General features: G+C 34.5%; 2 protein-coding genes across 2 annotated transcripts in view; one reads left to right on the forward strand and one right to left on the reverse strand.

Annotated features, from left to right (window-relative positions):
* The first annotated feature begins 678 nt into the window (after positions 1-678).
* Positions 679-1,250, forward strand: LOC129247970 (electron transfer flavoprotein regulatory factor 1). The gene is made up of 2 exons (XM_054887359.1): positions 679-837; positions 914-1,250. The coding sequence occupies exons 1-2, from the start codon at positions 793-795 to the stop codon at positions 1,121-1,123; spliced, it is 255 nt and encodes an 84-aa protein (XP_054743334.1). The 5' UTR covers positions 679-792; the 3' UTR covers positions 1,124-1,250.
* Positions 1,251-6,022: 4,772 nt separating this feature from the next.
* The window catches only part of LOC129247533 (carbohydrate sulfotransferase 13), a 39,978-nt gene continuing 19,938 nt past the window's right edge, over positions 6,023-26,062 (reverse strand). The window contains exons 2-3 of the mRNA XM_054886686.1: positions 9,656-10,121; positions 6,023-6,812 (exon numbers count right to left, since the gene is read on the reverse strand). Coding sequence (XP_054742661.1) covers positions 6,583-6,812; positions 9,656-10,121 — 696 coding nt within the window. The 3' untranslated portion in view covers positions 6,023-6,582. The remainder of the gene's footprint in view (positions 6,813-9,655; positions 10,122-26,062) is intronic.

The raw sequence follows: 26,062 nt of genomic DNA on the forward strand, positions 1-26,062 counted from the left end.
GCTCACATTTTGTGGTTATGATGAAATAAATTTTGCAGAAAAATCTTTTCGTGGCTATAGTGAAGCACCTCGAAAAGCTCATTGTTCCAAAAAACAGCTTCCTTCTAAATAATTGATGTTTTGGGTGAACAAATCGATTGTTATTTGCCTGGTGTTGCTTGTGAACAAACCAATTGTCAGTGATAAGAAAAGCAACACTAAATCTTCAACCCGTCTGAAAAAATGTAAATGAACTATTTTGCCGCCGTAACAACAAACAATCCTTCCCCAGCGCAATTCTGTGCAATTTCATGCTATTTAATATGTTTTAGTTTTGACAGCAGGCATCCGCCAAACCGCTACTCACTCACCGCTGACCGCTGCAATTCCAATCAGGGGGTCAAACATCAGTTTCGATGCAATGATATCGATAATTGCTTGCTCTGACTATCGAAAATGCGCAGTTGCCACATCGTTTTTAAAGCGAGATAAATTGAATAAGTTTTAACAACTCATTTCTAGTTAGCCCTAACGTTAATCACATAAGAATTTCAATACACTAAAAATATTGGCAAGAACACTTAGTACTTCCAATAAGTGATAGTAAAAAAGCAAAACACTTCACTGGTAATGATTGATACTTCAACGTTTTCAAGGTTGTGTGGCAGCATGCATTGTCATTCGCTCTACCAAAAGCGAATATAAATTCGCCTTCGCTCTGGTTTGCAAATTGCAATTTTTTGATCTAGTTATTTATGTGAATCGGTTGTATAAAATCAAATCTTCGGTAACAAACATAATTTTTCACTGGTAATGTCATCTGAATTAAGATCAAAAGTAATTGGACTATACAAGCATGTAAGCAATTAATTTGAAATAGGATTTGTATTACGTATTTGTGTGAGCTAACAACTCTCCTCTTATAAATGTGCAGCTGCAGTTCTTGGGCAAGGAATACCCTGGCCCAAATGGACCACAGAAATTCCGCCAACAAATACGTGATGCTTTTCTAAAGCACAAGGATGAGACTGATCCGAAAAAGATTATGGCTTTAGTAGCACATGGACGTTATGTGGCTAAAGAAGTGGAGGCACTCTATTCTCTAAAGAAATACAGAGTTATGAAGCAACGTTACTCTGAGTAATCGAATCAATGTGGGAGTGATCGAGCAAACTAATCCGATACTAAGTCTGAAAATGCGTTTTTGTTAATGTTAATATGCGTGTTACTGAAATAAATAGAATGGTGATATGCATAAATAGCAAATTTAATTATGATATGATTTATCTGCAATTCGTTTGCCCCGTGATCTATTAATAACTAGATACATATGTATGTATATCTATTAATGCGACTTTACTACGCAGAAGAGTTAAATGCGTTTTGCAATTAGCATAATGTTTATGCAGATACATTTATTTGTCAATGTCATAGAATATATGTAAGTATGTATTTTAAAAACAACACTTATTTAATGAAGGTGTTAGGAAAGAAGAGCAAAACCAGTTTTTGCAAGAAATATTGCCGATGTCGCACATGGGTGCGTGTATGTACATATATACAAATGTACAATATGTAGTTGCGTAAGTTATAAATGCAATATATAGAGACCTATTGAGGTTTTAAATACCAGGATTCATCACCACTAGTAAGAGGGGTGTTATATGAGATTGTTTACATTCATTTGGTAGCCGTTTCTTTGTACCGAAATAGCGCGAGTTTGTACCGGCAAATGGCTGTCGTACCAATAAACTAACGGTATTTACTGCAATGAATTTCTTTCACGAGTTGATTTAAGGGAGCGCACCAAGAAGTTGTAGGAGTGTCGATAGATGTAGATAGTATTTTAGTCCGTCACAATATCCGGAAGGCATTTATGCCACTTTCTCAATAGTAACTCAAATTCTTCGCACCCAATAGGGGGTGCTGGTTTCAAAAAATATGAAGGTGTAATGCCCTTAAATAAATGACGTGCCTGTCAGTGTTTTCTTATACTGGCATTGCAGCCGAATTTCCAAAAAGAATTTTACATTTTTTCATACTCTTCGATAGACTGCAAACATCAAGTACAGCTTCTGTCATTGACCACGGTTGTTGTTGTTGTTGTTATAGCAGCATAAACATTCCCCGTGCATATAGTATACGAGAAATGCTGCTGAAGGGATAGACCTTGGCCGGATATAAATCCGGGTTGTTCCGGTTACGTCGAGCCGACTGTCGTGGGAACAATTGCCCACGGGCGCACACTTTGGTTGTTGTAGTACTTCTCCATATATCTACATATGTGCGTATATAGTATATTCACAGCCCTTTATTTAGGTCTTGTGCGCATACTTTTTAGCTTATAAATATTGATAAAATAAATCTAAGGGAGGGAGTTTTTCAAAAATGTAAAAAAAAAATTATAACTTTTCCACAAAACATTTTTAAAAAAACATTTTAAAAAAATTTTGAAAATTATAAAAATGTAAAAAGAACCGGTGATATTTTACTATAAAAAACTATAAAATTTTTTTTTTTTTTTTTTGTTTTCTATGCCAAAATTTTCTATTATTCTGCATATTGCATTTATGTACATTTAGGTGATGCTTTGAAAAGAAAAACACTTTAAATTCATTTACTTTTATAGTATATAGGTAGTTGACAGATATGAATGAAAAAAAAAAAAATTCAAATGCCAAAACAACGAATGCGTTATTGATATGAGATTGAAATATTAGCAATTGAAATATTTTATACCTTATTTCATATTTATATAACACAGAACTTAATTTGTATATAAAATATAAGTTCAATTTATATTTGGTCGTGAACTTATTCTATAGAAAACTTACTCCGTATTTCTATTAGTCATAGGGATTGCTTGTTTTATGGAAGCCAAAAGTTCATATTCTAAAGGGTGATCAGGTTGGAGGTACTTTTTTCAATACGGTTTTTTTGACAGATCACGCGTGACTACTGTCAAAGTAAATACAATTTTTTCAGTATTCATTGACGTTGCATTATGGAAAGACTTACGCCTTAACAACGTTTACATATCGTACAACTGTATTACGAAAATCGATGCTCTTTGAAAAGTATCCATCGCGCTCTCAGGCCAACTTATGGGGTACAGCGATGAGGCCCATTTTTGGCTTAATGGGGACTTCAATAAGTAAAAATGCCGTATTTGGGATGAAGAACTAACGGAAGCCATTCAAGAACAGCCATTACATGCATTGAAAACAGCCGTATGGTGCGGCCTATGGCTGGAGCAACCATCGACCCATGTTTCTTCAAAGACGAGGCTGGCGCCAATGTAACAGTGAATAGGAAATGCTATCACGCCATGATAAACGACTTTTTAATGTCGGAAATTGAAGCCCGTGATCTCCACAATATTATGTTCCAACAAGACGCTGGCGCTAATTGCCATAGAGCGTGTGAAACAATGGATTGACTGCGTCGTCGTTTCGGTGAGCAATTTATTTCTCGTCTCGGACCAGTGGATTGGCCACCAAGATCGTGGGATATCACACCTTTGGACTTTTATTTGTCGGGGTATGTAAAGTCCAAATGCTTTGTGGATAAGCCAGCTTCGATGGAGGCATTGGAAGCCAACATTACTAAAGTTATTCACGAAATACCGACCGAAGCTCTCCAGTGACATGCAATTTACGCCGGCTGAATTAGCTGTAAAAAAGCATATTGTTTATTTCGAAAAGCAAAAGTAATTCCAAATTCCAAGAAATAGTAACTTTAGATTGCAAAATAAATTCTAGAAAATGCTAATAATCGTCAATACCCAACACTCCGAAAAATTTCTTTAGATAACACACGATAGCGTTTGCAAGTAAAAGAGTGGAGACATTTCTCAAAAAAAATTCCTCCTATACAAAGTAAACAAAAGCCTCAAGGAAGATATCAGGTATGCGCGAAACAGAATAAACGCAGTGAAACTGTATGTGAAAGTAAGAAATGTCTTCTTCCTGATTGTTTTGAAATATATAATACATACATAATAATATATAACTGTATTTATTAGTAAAATTCTTTAAAATGTTATTAATTTTATTTATATTCATTTTATATTGTGACTTTATGCATTTGTTAAACAGACTCTGCTAAAAGCTTTAATAGAAACTATTTAAAGAAAGAGCTCGTTTTATAATTTGGTTTACACGATACAGTCACCGGCTTTTGGAAATTAATTTCCAGCGCAAGAGGTTGAAGTCATATTTGCGATAGCAGCAATCAACATTCCACACAAAATTTTAGAGACTACTGACAAAGTGAAAGTAGAACCGACTGGGTGGTATAATTTCATATCGCGACTGTTAAGATTGATAATATAGGGTTTTCCAACAAGAGGTGTTATTTTGATATTCAAAGAAAAATGCTATTTTTTAATATAAATGATCGGATGTTTATTTTATTATAAAGAGGAAGGTATGCCGTTAATAGTGGAAAATAACATCAGGCAAATGACCACCACGACCACGCTTACAGGTTCATAACCGAATTGCAAAGTGGCTGCCCTATGTCCTCGAAAGCCTCCCGAATTCCATCTTTGAGGTCTTGAATGGACCCTGGGCGTTTGGCGTAGACCTTCTCTTTCACGTGGCCCCAAAAAAAAAGTCACAAGGTGTTAAGTCACAAGGCACGCAGTGATGGTAAATGATTTTTTGAAAAATCCCTACACAGCCCAAAAAAATTCCCTACTTTTCCCTACGCTTCAAAAAATTTTCCCTACAAAATTGCCTACATATTTTTCTCCTGTGGGGCACTTGCAACGTCAAAATTGAATTATTTGTTTAAGTTTTGGGCTTGGTGCTGTTTTGACACTTTAATAAGAAATTTTATTTCAAAAATATATATAAATACACATATTTATTATATTATAAACACATATATAAAGAAAAATTCAGCAAAAAAACTAAAAATTAGACTTTTTCATTACAATCAGTTCTGTTTAAAATAAGACAGAGTTTCTATTTTTTCAGAATCCGGCACGATTACTTTTCAGACTGGGATTAAATGGTTCATCACTTGCAGCGCGACATTATGCTAAGTTTTATTTCGAAATTTCTGGAACCATTTGGTTTACTCGGTTTTTTCTTAAAAAAACTATTTATTTTAGGTGTCTTTTTTATTGTCTTGATATTTTTTTGGTACATTTTTGCCTCGGCGTGCCTCTGCAAATCAGAATTGCCGCAGTTCAAAACTTTGTCGCACTCAGCGCATTTACATTTAAATGAATCGTTAGCCACAGCTTTCAATCAGCCACTAAAATTGTCGTCTTCAAGCCACTTGTTATTGAACTTTTGTTTCCGATACTTGAATTTTTCTCTTGTTCCTCCGAAGAGTCAGTTGAAGAGGAGGAGCTCATTTCTGTAAAATATAAACATTTTAAATATAAAAAAAGCTAAAACTAATATAATATAATTGCAAACTTACTTCAAAAGTGAAAAGCACCAGAAAACGTGGGACAATTAACAATTTTCGCGCGAAGAAAAAATCGCGCTTAGCGTTAACGAAGAAAAATATGGCAATGTGGCCGTATTAACGCTTTTAAAGTATGCTGCCACAAGGAAAAAAACACTGGCATGAAATCTTACTGCGGTTTTTTATTTGAAATGAACTTTTTTAATTTTTCCCGCTATTTTAAAATTTTTTCTGTCCTTTTTGAAAATTCCCTACATTTAAAGAATTGAAAAAAATCTGTCTTGTTGAAAATAAACGTTGTCCAGATCAATACCATCCAATTCCGGCTATAAAAAATCGTTAATCATCTCTCGATAGCGCTATCCATTCACCTGTTCTTGGAAAACCCTTTATTATTCAGAACAACCTTCAAAAATTCTTGAAAATCCAAGTTTCAAAGAATTTAAACTCGAATTTTCATCCGCCCAGAAACTAATAATAAATTTCACCGCGCATTCTTTTCAAATATAGCATATATTTATTTAACTAAATATCTATGAATGTAGCAAAAAACTTGTGAATTCATTATGCTTATTACTAAATTGTAAAGATTAAAAAATTGTAAAGATTAAAATAAGCTTAGTTTTATTTGACATATGTACATCTAATTTATACTTATGACTAAATGCAACTAAACAGCACCTGGCTGCATACTGCGCGTTTGCTAGAAGGTCGTCATATTCCAAAAACTAAAATACCGAGAAAACCAAATGGTAATTTTTAATTTGCTATTAATCATTAAGTAAAAAATAAAGACACATAAGGCACATATTTTCCTCAAATGAGATACATATGTATGTACTGCTATTAGATGCCGCTATGAATTTATTACACAGCATACCAGAAGAACTGACGGCCTTTTCTGCATAATTAACGCACTTATAAAACTCTTCTAACATACGAGCGATATGTGTTTATATAAAAAAAATTCGCATTGTCTAAATTCTAAATCAAAGCCACAAAAAAACATCTTAAAAAGTAACAATTATTAAAATATGCATGCATCACAAATATCATTATATTAAAAATAAAGCGTCTTGTTGAAGAAGTCGTTACTTTATATGGTGCAAAAATCCATTGCAGTAACTTGATATGTTCTAAAATTTATCTATGACATGTACGCAGAGCCTGTATATTGTGTCAGCCAAACTCGAAGCCTAGCACATCTTCCAACCCGTATTCGAATAGACGAAAATCATCCATATAAATTTCATACAGTCGTCTTATCGCACTAATCGGCAACGGATCAAAGTATAAACGCAAATGAGCGCGCGTGTTGGATGGCTTGTGACCAGTGGGGAATGTAAGATTGTCTGCGCCAGCTAAATGTAATGCCAGTGACGAGTCATCAAGTAGAGTGCCATATTTACCTACAAGAAAAAATGCAATTAAACAATTTTCACAGTATTAGTATGTAGTTATGAGGTTTGTGCATGTGACAATTATCCAGTAACTTCATTTTGGAGAATTCTCGCTCAGAGAATAATATAAAAAAAAGTACATGAACGCAAAACCTGGAAGAATTTGTTGGTGTAAGAACAGCTGATTAAATTGTTGGCGAGCAAAATTGCAAAAATTAAAAATTTGTTCATTTCAGCTATATATATATAATTGGAGCGTACACCCTTTTTGGGTGTTTGGCCGAGCTCCTCCTCCTATTTGTGGTGTGCGTCTTGATGTTGTTCCACAAATGGAGGGATCTACAGTTTTAAGCCGACTCCGAACGGCAGATATTTTTATGAGGAGCTTTTTCATGGCAGAAATACACTCGGAGTTTTTCTTAATTTTGGTGTTTCACCGAGATTCGAACCGACGTTCTCTCTGTGAATTGCGAATGGTAGTCACGCACCAACCCATTCGGCTAAGGCGTATTAAATTAAAAAAATAAAAATAAAGCAAAAAAAAATGCAATCTAACGAGCAGTCAGTTCTACGTAACCGGAACGACCCGGATTTATATCCGGCGAAGGACTGTCACTTCAGCAGCATTCTCCATATATGCATGGGGAATACTTATGCTACTAAAGCGTTTTTCAATAGGTGCGCTTCAACTTTTTTCCGATAGGGAAGGCGAGCGATGCAATATTTTTTATTTTTCGCTTGTCATTTGCAAACTTCATTAGTATACATTTCATCATGGAATGCTACACACTTGAGCAACGATTGCAAATCATGCAAATTTTTTATGAAAATAATCGTGCACATTTTTTATGAAAAATTATAAATTTTCCAAAAAATCATCTTCAGTGATGAAGCTCACTTTTGGCTCAATGGCTTTGTCCACAAACAAAATATGCGTTACTGGGCAGAAAGCAATCCACACGTGATTCATGAGGCACCGTTGCATCACGACAAAATCACTGTTTGGTGCGGTTTACATGCCGGCGGCGTAATTGGCCCATATTTTTTCGTTGACGAGAACGATCGCCACGTTACTGTGAATGGAAATCGATACCGCGACATGATAAACGATTATTTTTGGCCGCAATTGAATGGTACGGACTTAGACGACATGTGGTTTCAACAGGACGGGGCCACAAGCCACACAGCACACGCTACAATTGATTTGTTGAAGAGTAAGTTCGATGAGCGCATTATTTCCAGAAATGGACCGGTCGAATGGCCGCCGCGCTCGTGTGATTTGACGCCTCTAGACTATTTTCTTTGGGGTTATGTGAAGTCATTGGTCTACAGTAACAAGCCGGCGACGATTTGTGAGCTCAGAGCCAATATTGAACGCGAAATTGCTGGAATTTCGGCCGATTTATGCAAAAGAGTGGTCGAAAATTGGGTTAAACGATTGGACTTCGTAAAACGTGCACGCGGTGGTCATGCAACAGAAATCGAATTTCATACTTAAATCTATATGTTCAAACTCGATAGTAAAAAAAATTAGTTAAAAAAATCAAACCGTTTGTGTTTTATTCAAAAAAAAAAGTTGAAGCGCTCTTACTGAAAAACGCTTTACAACAAAAACAAAAACAACAACAACGACAATTGTTATTAATTTGCTGCCGAGAAAAATTAAAAAAAAAATTCAGTAGAACTACCTCGTGCTAAATTAAAAAAAGGACATTTTTACATTCAAAAAAGTAAATTCTTGCAAGTAAAAATTTATCCCGTAAAAACTTGCAACTTCCCCTCAAATTGAAATGCCATTTTACTTCTCACTCTCCCCTATTTTGCAAGTTTTTTGGATATATAGGGTGTTTTTTTAGAGGTTAGGTTTTCAAGTTGGCACTACTTTTTTCGTAGATGGTCTTTTTGACAGCTATACTTGATTTATGCTCAGTTTGGTTTGCCATTTCATAATGAATAGACTTACACCTGAACAACGTTTGCAAATCGTGCAAATTTATTACGAAAATAATGGTTCGGTCCGCCCGACGCATCGAAGAAAATTTTGTTCGGCGATGAAGCTCACTTTTGGTTGAATGGGTATGTCAATAAGCAAAATTGTCGCATTTGGAGTGAACATAATCCACAAGCCATTGCTGAGACGCCGTTACATCCTCAAAAAGTCACTGGTGTGCTCTATGGGCAGAGGATATCATTGGTCCATATTTCTTTAAAAATGAAGCCGGCCATAATGTTACAGTCAATGGAGAGCGCTATAGAGCCATGATTAATGACTTTTTCGTGCCTGAATTGGACGATGTTGATGTGGACGACCTTTGGTTCCAACAAGACGGCGCTACATGCCATACAGCCAACGCAACAATCCATTTATTGAAGCAAACTTTTGATGAGCGCATTATCTCGCGCCGTGGACCTGTGACGTGGCCTCCAAGATCGTGCGATATAACACCGCTGGACTATTTCTTGTGGGGCTATGTGAAGTCGCTTGTCTACGCAGATAAGCCCGAGACGATTGACGTCTTGGAAGAGAATATTCGGCGCGTTATTGCTGACATACGGCCCCAATTGCTGCAAAAAGTGGTCGAAAATTGGGCCTCTCGGCTGGAATTTATTCGAGCCAGCCGCGGCGGCCACTTGCCCGAAATCATTATTAAAACATAATGGCAAACCCTTATCTTTATAATAAAGCTAAATTCTTGGCCATAACATTAAATTATATACGTTTTATTTCATCTTGAAAACCTAACCTCTAAAAACACCCTTTATAATACATACATACGAATATGAACACCGAAACTTGCTAGTTTGTAATTTGCTCTATGAACAGATCTATGGTAATCAAATTCGAAGCTCACCTATAACATTGTACTTCATCACACAGGGATTGCAGAGATTCGAGATAGGTTCCCAATGCTCATTATATGACTGATTGGTGCGGCTCACCTCCGGTGTTAGCAAATATTGCACAAATTCCGCAAAACTCACATCATCGCCACGTACAAGCGAATGATTATCGGCGCCAGCACGGAATGCCTTCACTATCTGCCGGCCAAAACGCGTCTGAAAGTAGCGTGCACTCGTCGAATCGCTCTCCAGCTTATTGCGATATGCGGAGAGTAAACGTTCCAATGGATGGCGCACCAATATGAAGCGTGTATACTCGGAGAGCACCTGAGCGCGTTCCTCATCGCTGAGCGCATGGAGCTTTTGGAACATGCCCCACGAATGTGCCAAAGCGGCAGGTATTTGTAATGGATCGGTGCCGTTCTGCCACTTTCCAGTGAGGATCATTAGTACGCGTTTCCAATTTGTGCAAGCCACCTGTGTGGTAAAAAGACAAGTTAATGTTTATTGATTGAGAGTGTAGGAGAGCCAAAAATTATACATTTGAATATTGATTTATGTGTGAGAGAAAATTTTTGTAGAACCTCATAATAATCGGATGTATATTAAATAGAGTAATGTGGTAAACATTGTTTGCGTGAATCGCTTAATCGGCAATTCGGAACATGCACACACATGCAGATGCGTAAACAATTTCTTATTTATGGCCACATATTTTTGGTTAGGTTGTTAATTTGTATGTAGAACGCAGCTGTTTAATTGTATGTATGTATGTATGTATCTATGTGGTATTCAGCGTATGCATTTAGTGAAGACTTTGACAAAAAATCATTTCAAAGGCAACGCTTATGAGTAAATAGATAGTAAATTACAAAAACAAAAATTTGTATCAAAATCTTACTACATTGCACGTTTGTATGTATATATGTTTATACATACATACATATGCACGATTTTTGAACATGAATCACAGAAATTACATTGAATGAAAAGCTATTTGTTTTTCTACCTAAATAAATATGTTAGATAAATTCATACATATCTACACACATTCATTCATATATACATTCGTAGCTAATTGGCGCTTTTTAGTAGTTTTGACGTCATCGCTTGTTACTCATTCCTTGCTCTGTTGATTTGCTAACATACAAAAGCGTATGAATTTGTCTATGTTTAGTTACCATATGTAAATATGTAAGTACTCTAACCATCTTGTTGACTCTTGCCCGACCCAACAACAATGCAATTTTTGCTATTTGCACCGGCTTTTTATTATGAATTTATTTAAAAGCTTTCACCTTCATGTATTACGTGCATGTACTCGTATGTACGTGGTTAGTAATCGAAAAAAAATATGTATGCATGCACTGCATTGCCCCAACTGATCCGCTTCATCTGATCTGGTTGCTTCAATCACTTAGCTGCAGTGTATCTTGTCACTTTACGCAGGCGCAGCCAATTCAAGCGTGAATTACTGCTGTTGGAGATTAATTTCTTGTTGTTGATTATGAAAATTTCACTTTTAATATTTCAACGCGGCTTTAAATGCGAAAATATATAAATATGAATAAAAAAAGTATGACTACAGCGGTTTATCTCGTCATGTGCAGCTAACTACTAACAAGTTTTGTAAGCCTCCGCTATTGGTATTCAAACGTTTTTATGATTTTATTTTATTTTAAATTTGCATTAAGCAAGACATGTCGAGAATATTTATCAATATATTTTTATTGTATCTTAGATACAATCTTTTACTATTTATCATAAAACACGCAGTTATAGCTGTTGGTGCATCCCACAAGGACTTCTACGCGGCTTAACGGCTGTTATTGCGAAAGATGTTGTGTCTTCAATTCTAATTTTACATGAAAGTCAATCTAATTTTTAGGGCGGTCTGGCCCTTAGCAGGCCTCAATCTATACTAAATCCATAGACTCTGAATGGCAAGGTATGTAGGTAAAAGTTTCTACGTATTCTCTAAGAGGACCATTTTCAGTACTACTCCTTCACGCATTGAGCTAATTAAGGCTTCCGGATTACTGTAATATATTCCAGATGGTGCCAGCCGTAATTAAAAAATCAGCCAATTAATAGAGGTAAAATATAACATTTATTCAAGGATTTGAGGTGAGCTCGAGTGCGCTCGAAGCCATACAGACTATCTGTCGCTTCTAAGGATGTTCTTAATAAATTGAAAAGAAAAAAACAATATGACCGATCAACTACATAACTGCGTAGAGCACCCTAGAGGTGGTTTCTCCAGTTCTTCTATATGGACAGGGTGGCCCATCTCACGCTGGGAGTTTGAACTAACTATTTTTTTAAGTTCGACAGTTGAAATAACATCCTTGGTGTCAGAAAATTTTTTTTATGATTATAAATTTACCACATGGGTCGCTCTTCCCTTCAACAAAATTGAGAAATATTAAACTCTAGTAATTAGCCGAAAGGGTGATGTAAAGTAGGCGCCTAAAAGCAGCGATTTGACTCCATTAGACTATTTTTTGGAGACGTTAAGAATAAAAACGTTCCTCCAACAATCCAGTGACGATTCAAGTAATAAAACCCAAGTTTATTTATTTATTTTATTTATTTATTTATTGTCTTTGAATGGATACATTCTTACAGACTATATTAAGCTAATGTACAATAGTTTAGTAGTTACTAAGAAAAGAACGATTTAAGATGATTGACTAAGATGCCATACGGCCATGTAAAATCAGCACCAGAAGAATTGAAAAACATATTTAAATCTGCACATGCCCTAGGAATCGGAGCATTCACCCCATAGTTGGTTCTCGAGAAGCCAATTTTAAAAGTTTCATACTGTCGGAGCCTCATATTGGGTATATTAAATTGAATTTTACTTAAAAGGGAAGGACAATCAATAGATCCAGAAATGATACGAATAATAAATGAGCACGATAGAATAGATCGTCTGCTATCAAGTGGTTTTAAGTCAATTATTAAAGTTCAGAAAAGTTTAAAGATCGGAGCACAAAACGAAGAAAGACTTTCTGAACTCTCTCAATCCGATTAGACAGACCTATCTGGTACGGTCTCCAAATAATAGCGGCATACTCTAATCTTGATCTAACAAAAGCACAATACAATGTTTTGAGAGGGTGTGGGTTGGTAAATGCAGAACAATTTCGGCGAACGAATGCTGGCATCGCATATGATCGTCTTATGACGTGGTTGACATGGCTGGTGAAATTCAACTTAGAGTCGAAAATAACGCCTAAGTCTTTAATTTCCTCAACGGATTGCAAAGGTAAGCCAGCAATATTATACGAAGTATGCAAAGTATTGTTCGATTTAGCATATTTTACGTGAAAGCATTTGCTAATATTTAGTGACAAATGGTTTAAATAGCACCAGTTCCGGACATTGTGCAAGTCGGTTTGCAACTTTTCAGAGTCCCTAACACTGTTAATCACCGCAAATATTTTAAGATCATCAGCATACAACAAGTGTTCTGCAAACGAAAAGCAAGAACCAATATCGTTAATAAAGAGTATAAAGAGGAGGGGTCCTAGAATACTTCCCTGTGGGACACCAGAGGATGCAATAAATGCACGGGATGTCGTATTATCAACGGCTACAACGCAGTGCCTGTTGGACAAATATGATTTGATCCACGACAAAAACGAGGAGTGTATACCCAATGATGCAAGCTTCGACAAGAGTATTCGGTGCGATACTTTGACAAACGCTTTAGAGAAGTCTGTATAAATTGCATCAACTTGAGATCTGTTCTGGAAGGCTGAAACGCAGTAATCATTGAAAATAGACAAGTTAGTGACAGTGGAGCGACTTGCAACGAAACCATGCTGGTTGGTAGATATTAGGCCTTTGACAGCAAAATATAACTTTTCATTCACAGTTATCTCAAAAAGTTTTGAGACAGACGAAAGCTTCGAAATCGGTCTGTAGTTGCTAACATCGTTTTTATTTCCACTCTTAAATATAGGCGTAACGGAAGTGAATTTCCAGTCGTCAACAAAGATACCAGAGGACAACGATTTATTGAATATAATTGTAAGAGGCTCAGCGAGACACAAGCAATTCTTCAGCAAAATGCCCGAAAGGCCATCCGAGTCAGTTTTCGTTGTAGACTTAAGCTTCATAATACCCTTGACGACATCAGTAACTGATAGGCATAAAGTCCCAAAATTGAGAGGTGAAAAACTATTAGAGGGTAAAGTAGAATCGGAGTCTAAGTCGGGTTCAAAATTAGAGCAGTAAAAGTCAGCAAATAAATTGGCAGATTCTATGGCAGAATTTGCATATTTACCATTATAAAAAACATTGTTTGGCACCATTGAGCAAGACTTTTTTGATTTGATGAATTGCCAAAAGGCCTTCGAATCCGAAATAATATTGTTTTCGAAATTCAAGATGTAATTTCTATATAAGAACTTGTTCAAACAGTTAAACTCTTTTAAATGGCATTGAAATTTTGAGAAGTGCATTGGGTCTCCAGACCTTTTATACAGTTTAGAAAATTTGTTTTTTAGATTCTTTAGATGCCTAAGCCGTTTGGTATGCCAAGGTGTCTTATATACTTTCTTATGATAAACAGGAATGTGCTTCAAACACAGCTCAGAAACCTTAGTCTTAAGAAAATGAAAACAAGAGGTAAGATCATTGTCGTGGAAGGCATTATCCCAGTCAATACTTAATAAAATTTCGTTAAAAATTGAGAAGTCGCATAAGTTGTAGTTAAATTTGATGTTAGGCTCATCGGGTACCTCAGAAAACTCAAAAAATTCCAACTCAAGAGAGAGAGGAACATGATGTTTATCAGTTAAAGATATGGGAGCAATGAGAGAGGAGATAAGAGGAAACTTGCGAAAACGTGCAGAAAAAATGGTTCGATTGTTCTTGTTGTTGTAACAGCATAAACATTCCCCATGCATATACTGAAGTGATCGTCTTTGGCCGGATATAATAAATCCGGGTCGTTCCGGTAACATAGAACCGACTGTGGTGGGAACGAAAATGGTTTGGTCGAATGAGCTACCGTAAATCCAGCCATTAAAATCAATGAAATTGTCTTCCATGTTTAATGGCAGGGTTTACTTATTCTTACCAAAAGGAAGAAAATATTTATTTATAGCCAATTTAAAATTTAAATTCCAAATGCTAAATGGACCACCCTGTACACATGATTTTTACGTAAAACATTTTCGACTTTGTATACATTGCTATAATGTATGCAGCATCCAAAAAGAGATAAAAGAAAAAAATAGTTCAAAAGGCGTGAAAATATTATTTATCATTATTCTCTTATGTAAACAGTTAGTCAAGAAAGCATGGCATCACCGGCTTCACACATTTTTTACGCACATAAATAATACGAAATTAATAATCAACGGGAAACTTCCACAGGTATTTATGAATGTCAATAAAAAGTTCAGCTGTTCATAGCAAATAGTCGTACATGCGCTCTTGCCCCTCCAGAAGCATACTTGTATGACAATCTTAATCAATAAAATACGTGCAAATAAATCTTAACTTTAAAATCGCATATGTATGAATGTATACATATATTATAAAATATATTATCACTACAAGTAAATCCATTTTTATTAGGGATATAATTCCGAAAGGCTTATGAAATTAAAAACCAAATAGTTTTAAGCGAAAACCCACTTCTATATCACCAATTGATTAGTGCCTTATCAAATTCAAAACAATATTAATCAAATGATTTGATAAGACATCACGCACGCTGCCATGCATATAAGATAGCCGCCACCCTAAATGCCACAGTTTAAAGTGCGATACAAATCAACAAGTCGGTAATAATAAAAGCACCACACAAGTATCTACTTAAGCTACACAATTATGTGCCTACATAAGTACTTGTCCAAAACATAGGTATGCATGCACATACATATCTACACACATATGCAATGGCAGCATACGGTTTCCCCTGCCCAAAGTAATGCAATGACTCAAACTGTTATTTTTCCATTAAATACAAAAACTCTTTTTTGGGCATGGTGCTTTAATATGAAAGGAAAATACCCTTAAAATGAAGGTGAGTGTGCATTGAGAAATAAACGGTTTCCCCTTTTGGGGATATGAAGAAGTTGGACGTTTTTTTGCATAAATGCACGAAAAATATTTTCACTCACAATCAATATTTTTGTGAAATTTACCCCGGCTTAAAATTTGGCAATTTTTTTATTTCAACAGCTTTTCCAAATATTCAAATCATTTAAGGGGTTATAACGGGTGATCAATCATGAGGTGCTTTTTTCAATAGTTAAAAAAAAAAACAAAAATGTAAATTATGTTCAAAACCTTTATTTATCATTTGAAAGGACATTCTTTGACATTTACTTTTTGAATATGACTTCATTCAAATGTTGGCCGCAACTACGCTTAAGGTGGTCCATTCTGAAGGTCCAATTTTCAATCACTCGTTCGAGCATTTCGACTGGTATGTCGTAATGTTGGCTTCCAGAGCTTCAATCGTAGCTGGTTTATCAGCATAGACCTTGGACTTCACGAATCCCCAAAGAAAAAAGTCCAAAGGTGTGATATCACAAGATCTTGGTGGCCAACTCACAGGTCCTAAACGTGAAATCAGCTGCTCTCCGAAATGACTTCTCAATAAAGTCATTGTTTCATGAGCTGTATGGCAAGTGGCTCCGTCTTGTTGAAACCAAATGTCGTAGAGATCATTAGATTCAATTTCAGGTAGCAAAAAGTCCGATATCATGGTACGGTAGCGAGCACCATTCACAGTTACGTTGCGGCCATCATCATTTTTGAAAAAATATGGACCGATGATTCCACCAGCCCATAAACCACACCAGACAAAATTTTGCTCGAAAACAGCGGATCTTCTTCAATCTTTTCAAGAGCCCAATCAGCAAAACGGTGACGTGCAGGAAGGTCATTTGGCTTTAGTTCTTGTACGAGCTGTATTTTGTATGCTTTTAAATGAAGATCCTTCCGTAAAATTGACCAAGTTGTTCCATACGACAGTCCAAGTTGCTGAGAACGGTGCCGAATCGATTCATCGCGGTTTTCACGTACACTCTCTGCAACTGCCGCTATATTCTCAATGCTTCTTGCTGGACGTGGTCTATTCGGTCGAGAATTATCCACCAATGAATATTCGGATTCAAATTTGTTGATGGTATGTCGAATAGTGTTTAAGGCAGGCCGATTATGTTGACCATAATGCGGTCTAAGCGCACGAAAAACATTTGTCACAGAACGCTGATTTTCATAATACAGTTGAACAATTTGTAGACGTTGTTGCGATGTGAGTCTTTCCATGATGAAATGCCAAACGCTGTTCAACAAATCCACGATGACAGTTTGCCACAACTCGCGCGCGATCTGTAAAAAAAACGCAAATGAAAAAAACTCCTCTTAATTGATCACCCGTTATATAGTTAGAATTTTCAAAAAATTGATTTTGTTTTTATTTTATTTTCTTAATGTACATATATTTAAGAATGCACACGGAAAATTTAATATCGTTCCGGTGAATATTTTCGAAGTTACAAGCAAATTTGAAAAGGCGTTTCAGAGAATTTTTACCCTATGCGAAGTGCTTTTCAAACTTTAAACGCGCTTTTCTCAAAAAACGGCCAAACCGATCGTCTTGAAATTTTAACACAACCTTCTCAGATATATTCTCCAGGTATTAATCGAAGGTATAATAATTCTGATGATTTTTTTTATTTTTTTAGGCAATTTTTCGTGAAAAAATTCCAGTTTTTTTCCTATAGCCACCATTTTATCAAAAATTAAAATTTTGACTATTCCTTTGATTAATACCTAGCTTTGTCTATCCCCAAAAAGAATATTATTGGTTTTTCGATTTCAGATAATCCAAACCGGAGATATTTTCTCCACCGCCGAACGCTTTTTTTTGGAAGACGCTTGGGAGATCATCTGCAGGAGCCGTACAATTCAATATTTTCATTAACTTTACGTGCTATAATTAACTTTAAAGTAGACATTGTTTGAATAATTAAAAACTTTATTTGTTTAATAAAATCGTTCTTTGTAAAAAAATGCTCAACAAAACTTGATTTTTCAGCCTTACAAGTGTATATAACCCTTTAATCGATAGAGAGAGCCTAATAGCCTAGCCAGACGGTGGCGTTAATCGGGACGGATTACAACCAGACTTAATTCTCATAATTTAAACGGATTAGGGGAAATTTTGATGGGAACATTGCCGAAAAATGACAGTAATCTAATGTGAATGTGAAATAATGGAATTTTTTTAAAGAGAAGAACAAGAAAGACTGGGTGCAATGCTAGTTTACACTAACACTTTCGAAATTATTGCACATTAGTTGGTTTGACATTTCGGAAAAGTTTGAGAAATTGCAATTTAAGATGTTTTTTAAAAACATAATTATTTCTTGCTACATGGACAGCTTTTACCCGTATTTGTTGCCTACTGTCCATCTGTTACTGACAAAACTATCCAATGAACAAATCAGCTATTCACTTAACCGCGTTACAACCGACTGTTACACTACAATAATAATCAGAATTAACTCCACCGATAATCCCAATAAACGCCGCCGTCTGTCTAGGCTATAAGTGTCATATTTTGTCGCCAAATTTAATCCATTGGGTGGAGCTGAAAGAGTTGAAGTAGTTTTCTGTATTTTTTATACTTTTGAAAAGTATTAATTTTTATATTTTTTTAGAAGTATTAATTTTTATATTTTTCAAAAATTCCAACTTTTTCTTAAGGGACCAGACAAAATAATATGTTGTTACGCACTTATCTAACTCCAAAATAGTATTATTATATTTATCAACTAGAAAAAGTTGAAAAATGTTGGTATGTTTTGTTATTTTTTGAAAAACGACAATTTGGAACTTTTTGAAATTTCAAGTTTCTATCGAAAAACCAAGTTTAGTTTACTTGTCACTCGTTCTTTTAACATTTTCAATCATTTCTTTATTTTTTAAGCTTAAATAGAGCTTAATTTTTAAAATAATTTTTGTTTTTTCACAGCTGACACTTGAATTGAGAGAAATTCCCTTTCTGAAAATTAAATTTTTTGATTTATTTTTGTAGTTAAAATAAAAAGACTGAAACCAAATCAAAAATTAAATTTTCAATACCATCGATAATTCTTAATTTATATTCTTCAGTAGCTCTTACCATCACAGCTATCATTCCGATTTGAAGGTGAAACTCTATTAATTGACATCACTTTTATTGAACTAAATAAGAGGTTAACCTTTGCCAATGTCACGTTTTGATTTTTTTAGACGAATGCGCCATTTAATTACGTTTTACGCAGAGATGGGTTTTGGTGATTTTCATAAAAAACTTTGTGCTTTCGATTCAAGAAAAGAGGTGCTACTATAGGGTGATCATTCAGTAATGACAGTGTTTTCATAACAATTGACTCTATGGCGTTACTGTTAAGGCGTTTGCACCCGCCCGCCAAAGTATCGATGACATCCAGTTGTCAAAATATTCAGTAAGATTTTTCATTTAGCCGAGCATCGTTTAACGCTTACCGAGCGTGAAAATTATTAAAAAACTATTATCGAAATTCCGGTGCAGTTATAAATACGTAGATTCAGATTTTGACCCAAAAATCATCATCTGCTCTGACGAGCCCATTTTAGACTCAGCGATTATGTTAACAAGCAAAATTGCCGTCGTTGAAGCGAACACAATCTACAAGTTTTGGACCCAGCACCAATATGTACATCTACAAAAATTAGTTGTTTGTTGCTGTTTGCATTATGGCGGCATCATCGGACCTTATTTCTTTCGAATTAAATTTTTCTTCAATGGTACTCGGTATAGAAAGACATGAACCGTCTTTATGTGCGATATATCCGAACTGTGGCTCCAGCAAGACGACGCTGCATGAAAAGCAATCGGCACAACGCTCGAAGTTGTGGAGGAGAAATCTGATGGCTGGGCCTTCTTATAAGGAGCGTTCATCAATTGGTCACCGTAGTCATGCGAGTTGACACCGTATGTTGTTTTATCTGGGGCTACGTCAAGTGCTTAGTCTACGACATAGGTGGGCACTTTGCAGTAACAGTAAAAATGCAGTAAATATAATATTTTACTGATATTGCAATTTCATTTTCATTACCAGTAAACTTTTACTGATTACTGAAAAAAAATTGCAGTAAAAATATTTTTTTACTGATTACTGAAAAAAATTGCAGTAAAAATATTTTTTTACTGATTACTGAAAAAAATTGCTACGATAATAAGCCAACCATGGATGATCTCAAAGTACAGCCAGCAAAGTCGAGGCGGTCATTTCAATGATTTGTTATTTCATACAAAGCTTCAAGATAAAGCCTGAATTTAAATATATTTTCCTATCGTTCTTATCTGGTGACCCTTTATTAACTGATGTGCTCAATTAAGGGAGTTAAACTATGGGGTTTTCTAATAGCGAAGAGTCGATGTGATAGATTGTGGCTGTCATGTTGCTTTGACGGCATCTATCAAATTTGTTGTTTATTATTTAATCACCGATGACACGGTAAGCCAATCAGCAGTGCGTAGAAATGATATTGCGGAGGTAACAAGAATTTTCCAGCAAGACCGTATGTATGATTTGAGCTCGCTAGATTTTTCCTTGAGGAATATTTACTTGGTACCTCTTATTTAGGCGGCTGTTGTGGTCAAATGGGTTGATGCGTGACTACCATTCTCGGACATGAAACACCAAACGATAGACAATAAAATTATTGAAATTTTTTTTCTCTCTCACTCTTCGGCAAGCATTGATAAACCTCCAAGTGCATTTCTTGCATGAAAAAGCTCCTCACAAAAAAACATCTGCCATTCGAAGGCGGCATAAGCCTTTAAGTCCCTACATTTGAGGAAAAACATCAAGGTGTACAAATTAGGTGAGAAGCTCGGCCAAATGATTAACAGAAAAGGTGTAAGCGGCATTTATATTTATAAATACTTCTTATGTATGCGATTGCCAAGCCGACCCTTGCACCTATCGAGTCTAAAAGGCAGTATTATCAACGGCGAGCTGTTATATTAATTTCATAATTAGTTTATCAACATGGGTACTAATGAACGAAATATAGGCGCGAAGAAATATTGTGCCGAAAAAAAATTTGTGAAATTGTTTTGCTTTGGAAAAATGGCTTAAAAATGAAGGATGACACGTATAAAATTTGCATTTTATTTCTTTCTTTTTCTTTTGTATGTAGTTCCTTCAAGGGAATCAATGTAAGAAAACACGCAACATTTGTACACATTATTATTCACATACCCATTCACCTCAATCGCTTCTACGCGCACCGCAACAATAACATTTTTGTTATGCCTCTAAGTGATGCATGGTTTGGTGTTATTTTTATTGGGTACATAAACTATACATAATTTCTCCCGATCGTTGATCGATGAATGCCAAAAAAGTATATGTATGTATGTATGTATGTGTGTATATTACACCAATGGCCAGAAAGCGCAAGGTTTATTGATTTCAGGTGGTGCGTGGTCGAGTAAAGAAACATGTCATGACTCAAAGAATTGTCCGTACAGCTGATAGGCGTAGCTATTTAAGTGAGTAGCGCCTCTATAAATATACTGCGATATTCAGTGGCGTGAAATATCAAATATTTGTACTGACAACACCCTTAGAATTTCATACAGAAAACTTGTTTTTAAAATAAATCTTTGACAAGCTGAACATTTAAAGATTTTCGTACCATTTGACACCTATTGACTTGCTTCGCGACATATTTATGGAGTTATTCGTTTGAATTGCTTCCGATATCAACTGCATGGACAATTATTTTATTGAATTTAAATATATTTATAGGTAGTTTAGCGATAATATAGTAATGCGGCACATATAATTTTGACTAAAATAGGCCAACGCAAGAAATGGCTTAACATTCTTCCCTATATACAGCCCGCGACAAATGATACCACATCAACATTTCGAGAAGTTTTAACAATTTTTTTTTTTATTTTTTATTTTTATATAAAAGCACAATTAATTGCCTAACAAAAGCTACGTAAATCCAATTTTCAAATTTTATACAAAAAATATAAAAATTCCCCAAACTTTTTAACCCAATTCGAAGGTTTTTAATTAGAATTTATAGAACAAATTTTGGTATGCAGTTTTGTAGCTTCTTCAATTTTAGTACAATTGGCTGCAGATTTGAAGTTGTTGAAAAACTCCGTTGATTTTTCATAATTATTTTTCCAAACTATGTTATACCTTTTCTTTAAGGCGTCTGGCCACCCTGGCGGACCAAAAAATGCACTTTTTTTTTTTTAATTAATAAATTCGAAGCTATGGGCCGGAATATTTTTATTTTTTAACTCAATATCATACAGGGTTTCAAGAATAACATTGTGAACTTTTATTTGAAAATATTAAAAAATGGTTACTTTCTTTTGCGATTATCTCGAAACTACATTTTTTGACCTGGTACCTTCGAGATCTCGGAAACTATCCTTCTGATTGCTTTCAAATTTTTACTGAATATTCTTAGATACATTATCTACAATGTTACGTAGAAGTTTTTTGATAACTTGATTAGTTTTTTTTTTATTAATGTTTTTGTTTGAAAAATGTCGGTAAAAAATTAAAATTTTTTTTTTCGGCTCACCATAATTTTTCTAATCGTCGAAAAAAAAAAGGCTACGCTACATTGTAGTCACACTACTTCAGAATAACCGGATTTTTTTTTTTTTTTTTCAGATGTACCATAACCGAGGACCAGGTGGGACAAGGACCGTGCGTATCGTGTGGAGGACCTCCGCGGCAACCAACATCACGGCGCCATTTTTTAATATTTTCAAATAAAAGTTCACAATGTTATTCTTGAAACCCTGTATGATATTGAGTTAAAAAATAAAAATATTCCGGCCCATAGCTTCGAATTTATTAATTAAAAAAAAAAAGTGCATTTTTTGGTCCGCCAGGGTGGCCAGACGCCTTAATAAAAAAATGCCGAGCATTTGTTATACTCGCATGGAGAAACTCGTTGGTCAAATGTGCCTACTCTTTTGTTTTTTAATTTTTCATGTAATTTTTTTTTATTATTAATTTTTTCATTTAAACTTTTTTGAATTTAAATTTTTTTTAATTTACATTTTTTAATTTTAATCCTTATATATTTTTATTTATTTTTATTTTATGGAGAAACTCGTTATGCTAAAATTTAATGGCCTATAAAACTGCCTACTAAATCTATTTATTGTTTTTTTATTTAAATTTTTTTTAATTTTTTCTATTTATTTTTTTTTTAATTTTTTTTAATTTAAATTTTTTTAATTAAAATTTTTATGTTTATTTTATTTATTTCACTTGGTATTTTATGGAGCAACTCGCATGGAGAAACTAGTTGGTCAAATACTAACAAAAATTGTACTACATTATGCTAGAAATATTTTATTTTTTTAATTAAAATCTTTTTTTTTTATTTAATTTTTTATTTTTGTTTTATTTAATTTCTTTTTATTTAATTTTTTAACTTTTTTTATTTAAATTTTTTTCAAATTTAATTCTGATAAAAAAGTTGGAAACTTTGATGAAAATTTGTCGAATTTTTATAAATCTAGTTGAATGCTTTGATTTATATGACATTTGTTCAAGAATAAACTATTTGGCCGTGGGTGCCCATATTGAAAGCGACAAAATTAGAGAAATCAAATTTTGTATAGGCCATTTTATTTTATATTTTATTTTTTTATTTTGGTTTTATTTAATTTCTTAATTAATTTAATTTTTTAATTTTTTTTATTTAAATTTTTTTTTAAATTTAATTCTGATAAATAATTTGAAAACTTTCCATATTATATATCTATTTTGGATTCGTTTGAGTCGATTGCAAGTGAAGGAAACTAGCGGGCTTATACTGACAGCATTTTCTGGACTTGGTTCTAACCTCGGTCATAATTTGGTAAGCATCTAAATATATTTCTAATAGATTACCAGCCTTGACCATCCGTAGCAAATTGTGAGACTAACTTCTGTTGCAACGCTGGTTAACGGTGTGATGCTGTCCACAGCTCTAAATTCTCCTTGCAACGCACACTTACAGACATTGAAGCGGATATTGGAGCGCTTAGTGAAATCGATTCCATGGGCGAGCTAAGTGTAGGTGAGAGCTCATCAAAAAAATTGTTCATAGGAGGGCAATAAATATCTTAGATGATAAGTTTAAAAACTAAATATAAATTTTAACTAAAATAAACTAACAAACGGACACAGGATTAAAACGAACAGGTTGGTCTTCATAAGTTTCGGTGGCCATATGCCCGAAATTATTTATAAACACCAAATGCCATAAGATTTGCTTGCTAAGAAAACCAAAAATTTCTTTGAATTTTTGTATTTTTTTCCAAAAAGAACTCTGTATTTCTTAAAAAAAAAAAATAACATCCGTTGCATACACATTTCGAGAGAATGCACATTTGGGCTTTTATTGCTTCAAAAGTTTAGTTGAATAAACAATAAATTATTTTTAGTGCTCACTTAGTGTGAGGTTCGCGCTTCTAGTCAGATGATTATTACATAGTTAACTTTTAGAATTTTTTCCAAATCTAAATTTTGTTATTAACACGTTTTTTTGAATATTGACTACATGACTAGGGAAAATTATTGGGTGTTCAAATTGAAATTGTGGGCAGCACATACGGAGGTTTGCCATTGCCTGCCAAGGAGCGACCGCTATTAGAAAAAACTTTTTCTATAATTTTGATGTTTCATGCACGGAGATTCGAACCTACGCACTTCCGAATGGTAGTCACGCACCAACCATTCGGCTACGGCGGCCGCAATTAGATTTTACTGTCTTAGATTAGTTTAGATTTTTTTTATTATTTAAAAAAGAGTAGAAAATTTATTTTTTTTAAGAAAAAGTAATAACTTTTCTGAATTAAAAAAAGAAAAAATTTCTTAATCGACTCGCTTTGAATTGAAAATAATACGCGAATAGAATTTAGATGCGTTTTTTTTAATTAAAACATTTTTTTTGGTATTTTTCTTTATTTATTTTTTTACAATAAGAGGTTTTTATTTTTCAATACATTTTCTTATCTTTCACTGGATGTGCTGGTGTTGGCTGGTTCCAACATTACAGAAAATCTCCGAAAATTCTATAAATAAAATAATTTTCTGTTGTTCATCTCAAGCGGATACTTAAGAAGTAAGCTTTCGTATGTATCTCATTGTTAAAAATAATTAGTGGACGTATTTATTTTGTAATTCATAACATGCCGTTCAGTTTTACAAGAAAGAATTGTTTTTTTTCCTTCTTCAAAAAATTTAAGCTTTGAATTAAAAAAATTTAAATGTAATTATTTAAAAAAGTATCAAATTAAAAAAGTTATGGTAAAAAAATGTAGAAGCTGTTCCAATCTTCATTATTGGAAAATTTATTCATTAAATTTTGAACTGCCAAATTTGAAGCCGCCATTTTGAATTTAGTAAAAGCGACTTCACATTCAAAATCAGCGATCTCAAAAGCCCTTAGCTACCAAGCCTCATAAAAATCAAAAAGAAAAAATTACAAATTCGTCCGCCTTTTTTGAATTTTATAAAATCAACTTCAGATTCAAAATCAGTGATCTTAAAAGCACTTAGCTACAAAGCCTTATAAAAATCAAAAAAAAAAAAAATTTGATTCGTTCCCCATTTTGAAATTTATAAAATCGACTTCAGATTCATAATCAGCGATCTCAAAAATTTCTCAATAAATTTTGAAGTTTATAAAATAGGCTTCAGACTCAAAATCAGGGATTTCAAAAGACTCATATGTAAAATAAAAAAGTGCGTGTAGCGCACACTGTACACTAACAGAAGTGAAACTTTCAAGGCAGACAAAGAAAGAGGGAGAGACCCGAGAGAGAATGAGAGAGAGAGAGAGAGAAAGAGAATACAAATAGACAAAATTTACAAAAAACGAGGAAGGGTGGGCCGGTGTAGATAAACGCCGGACACAAACCGTGGCAACAACGCGCACTACTCCGAGCGTTTATCACCCGCACAAACGCAGCGATTCCAGGACCGCAGCAACGGCACAAATTACCGCAAGGCAATACCAATAAATCCGACACCGGAATGGATTGCACTTCATAGTACGCACAAGCACTAGCCAAATCAAGGAAATATAACGCCAAAAAGTAGGCACCAAAAATATATTTCCTGCAAGTTTGCACCAACAAACAAGCGCCAAAAAGTAGGCAGTGTTATTTCTCACTAGAAATTAACAACCATAAGGAAAAAATCAGGAAAAATAGCCTAAAGTGTATCTAATATACATATAAGGTATAGCTCTGTCTCTCTTTTTCCTCTACGTTGTATCTTTTTTCTCTCTCGCGGAACGAAAATGCCCAAAACGTTGTATGGCCTTGAAATTTTACTCTCCATTCTCGCTCGTCCATCGACGCCTAA

The sequence above is a fragment of the Anastrepha obliqua genome, chromosome 5 (genome assembly GCF_027943255.1).
Source record: "Anastrepha obliqua isolate idAnaObli1 chromosome 5, idAnaObli1_1.0, whole genome shotgun sequence".
NCBI lineage: Eukaryota > Metazoa > Arthropoda > Insecta > Diptera > Tephritidae > Anastrepha > Anastrepha obliqua.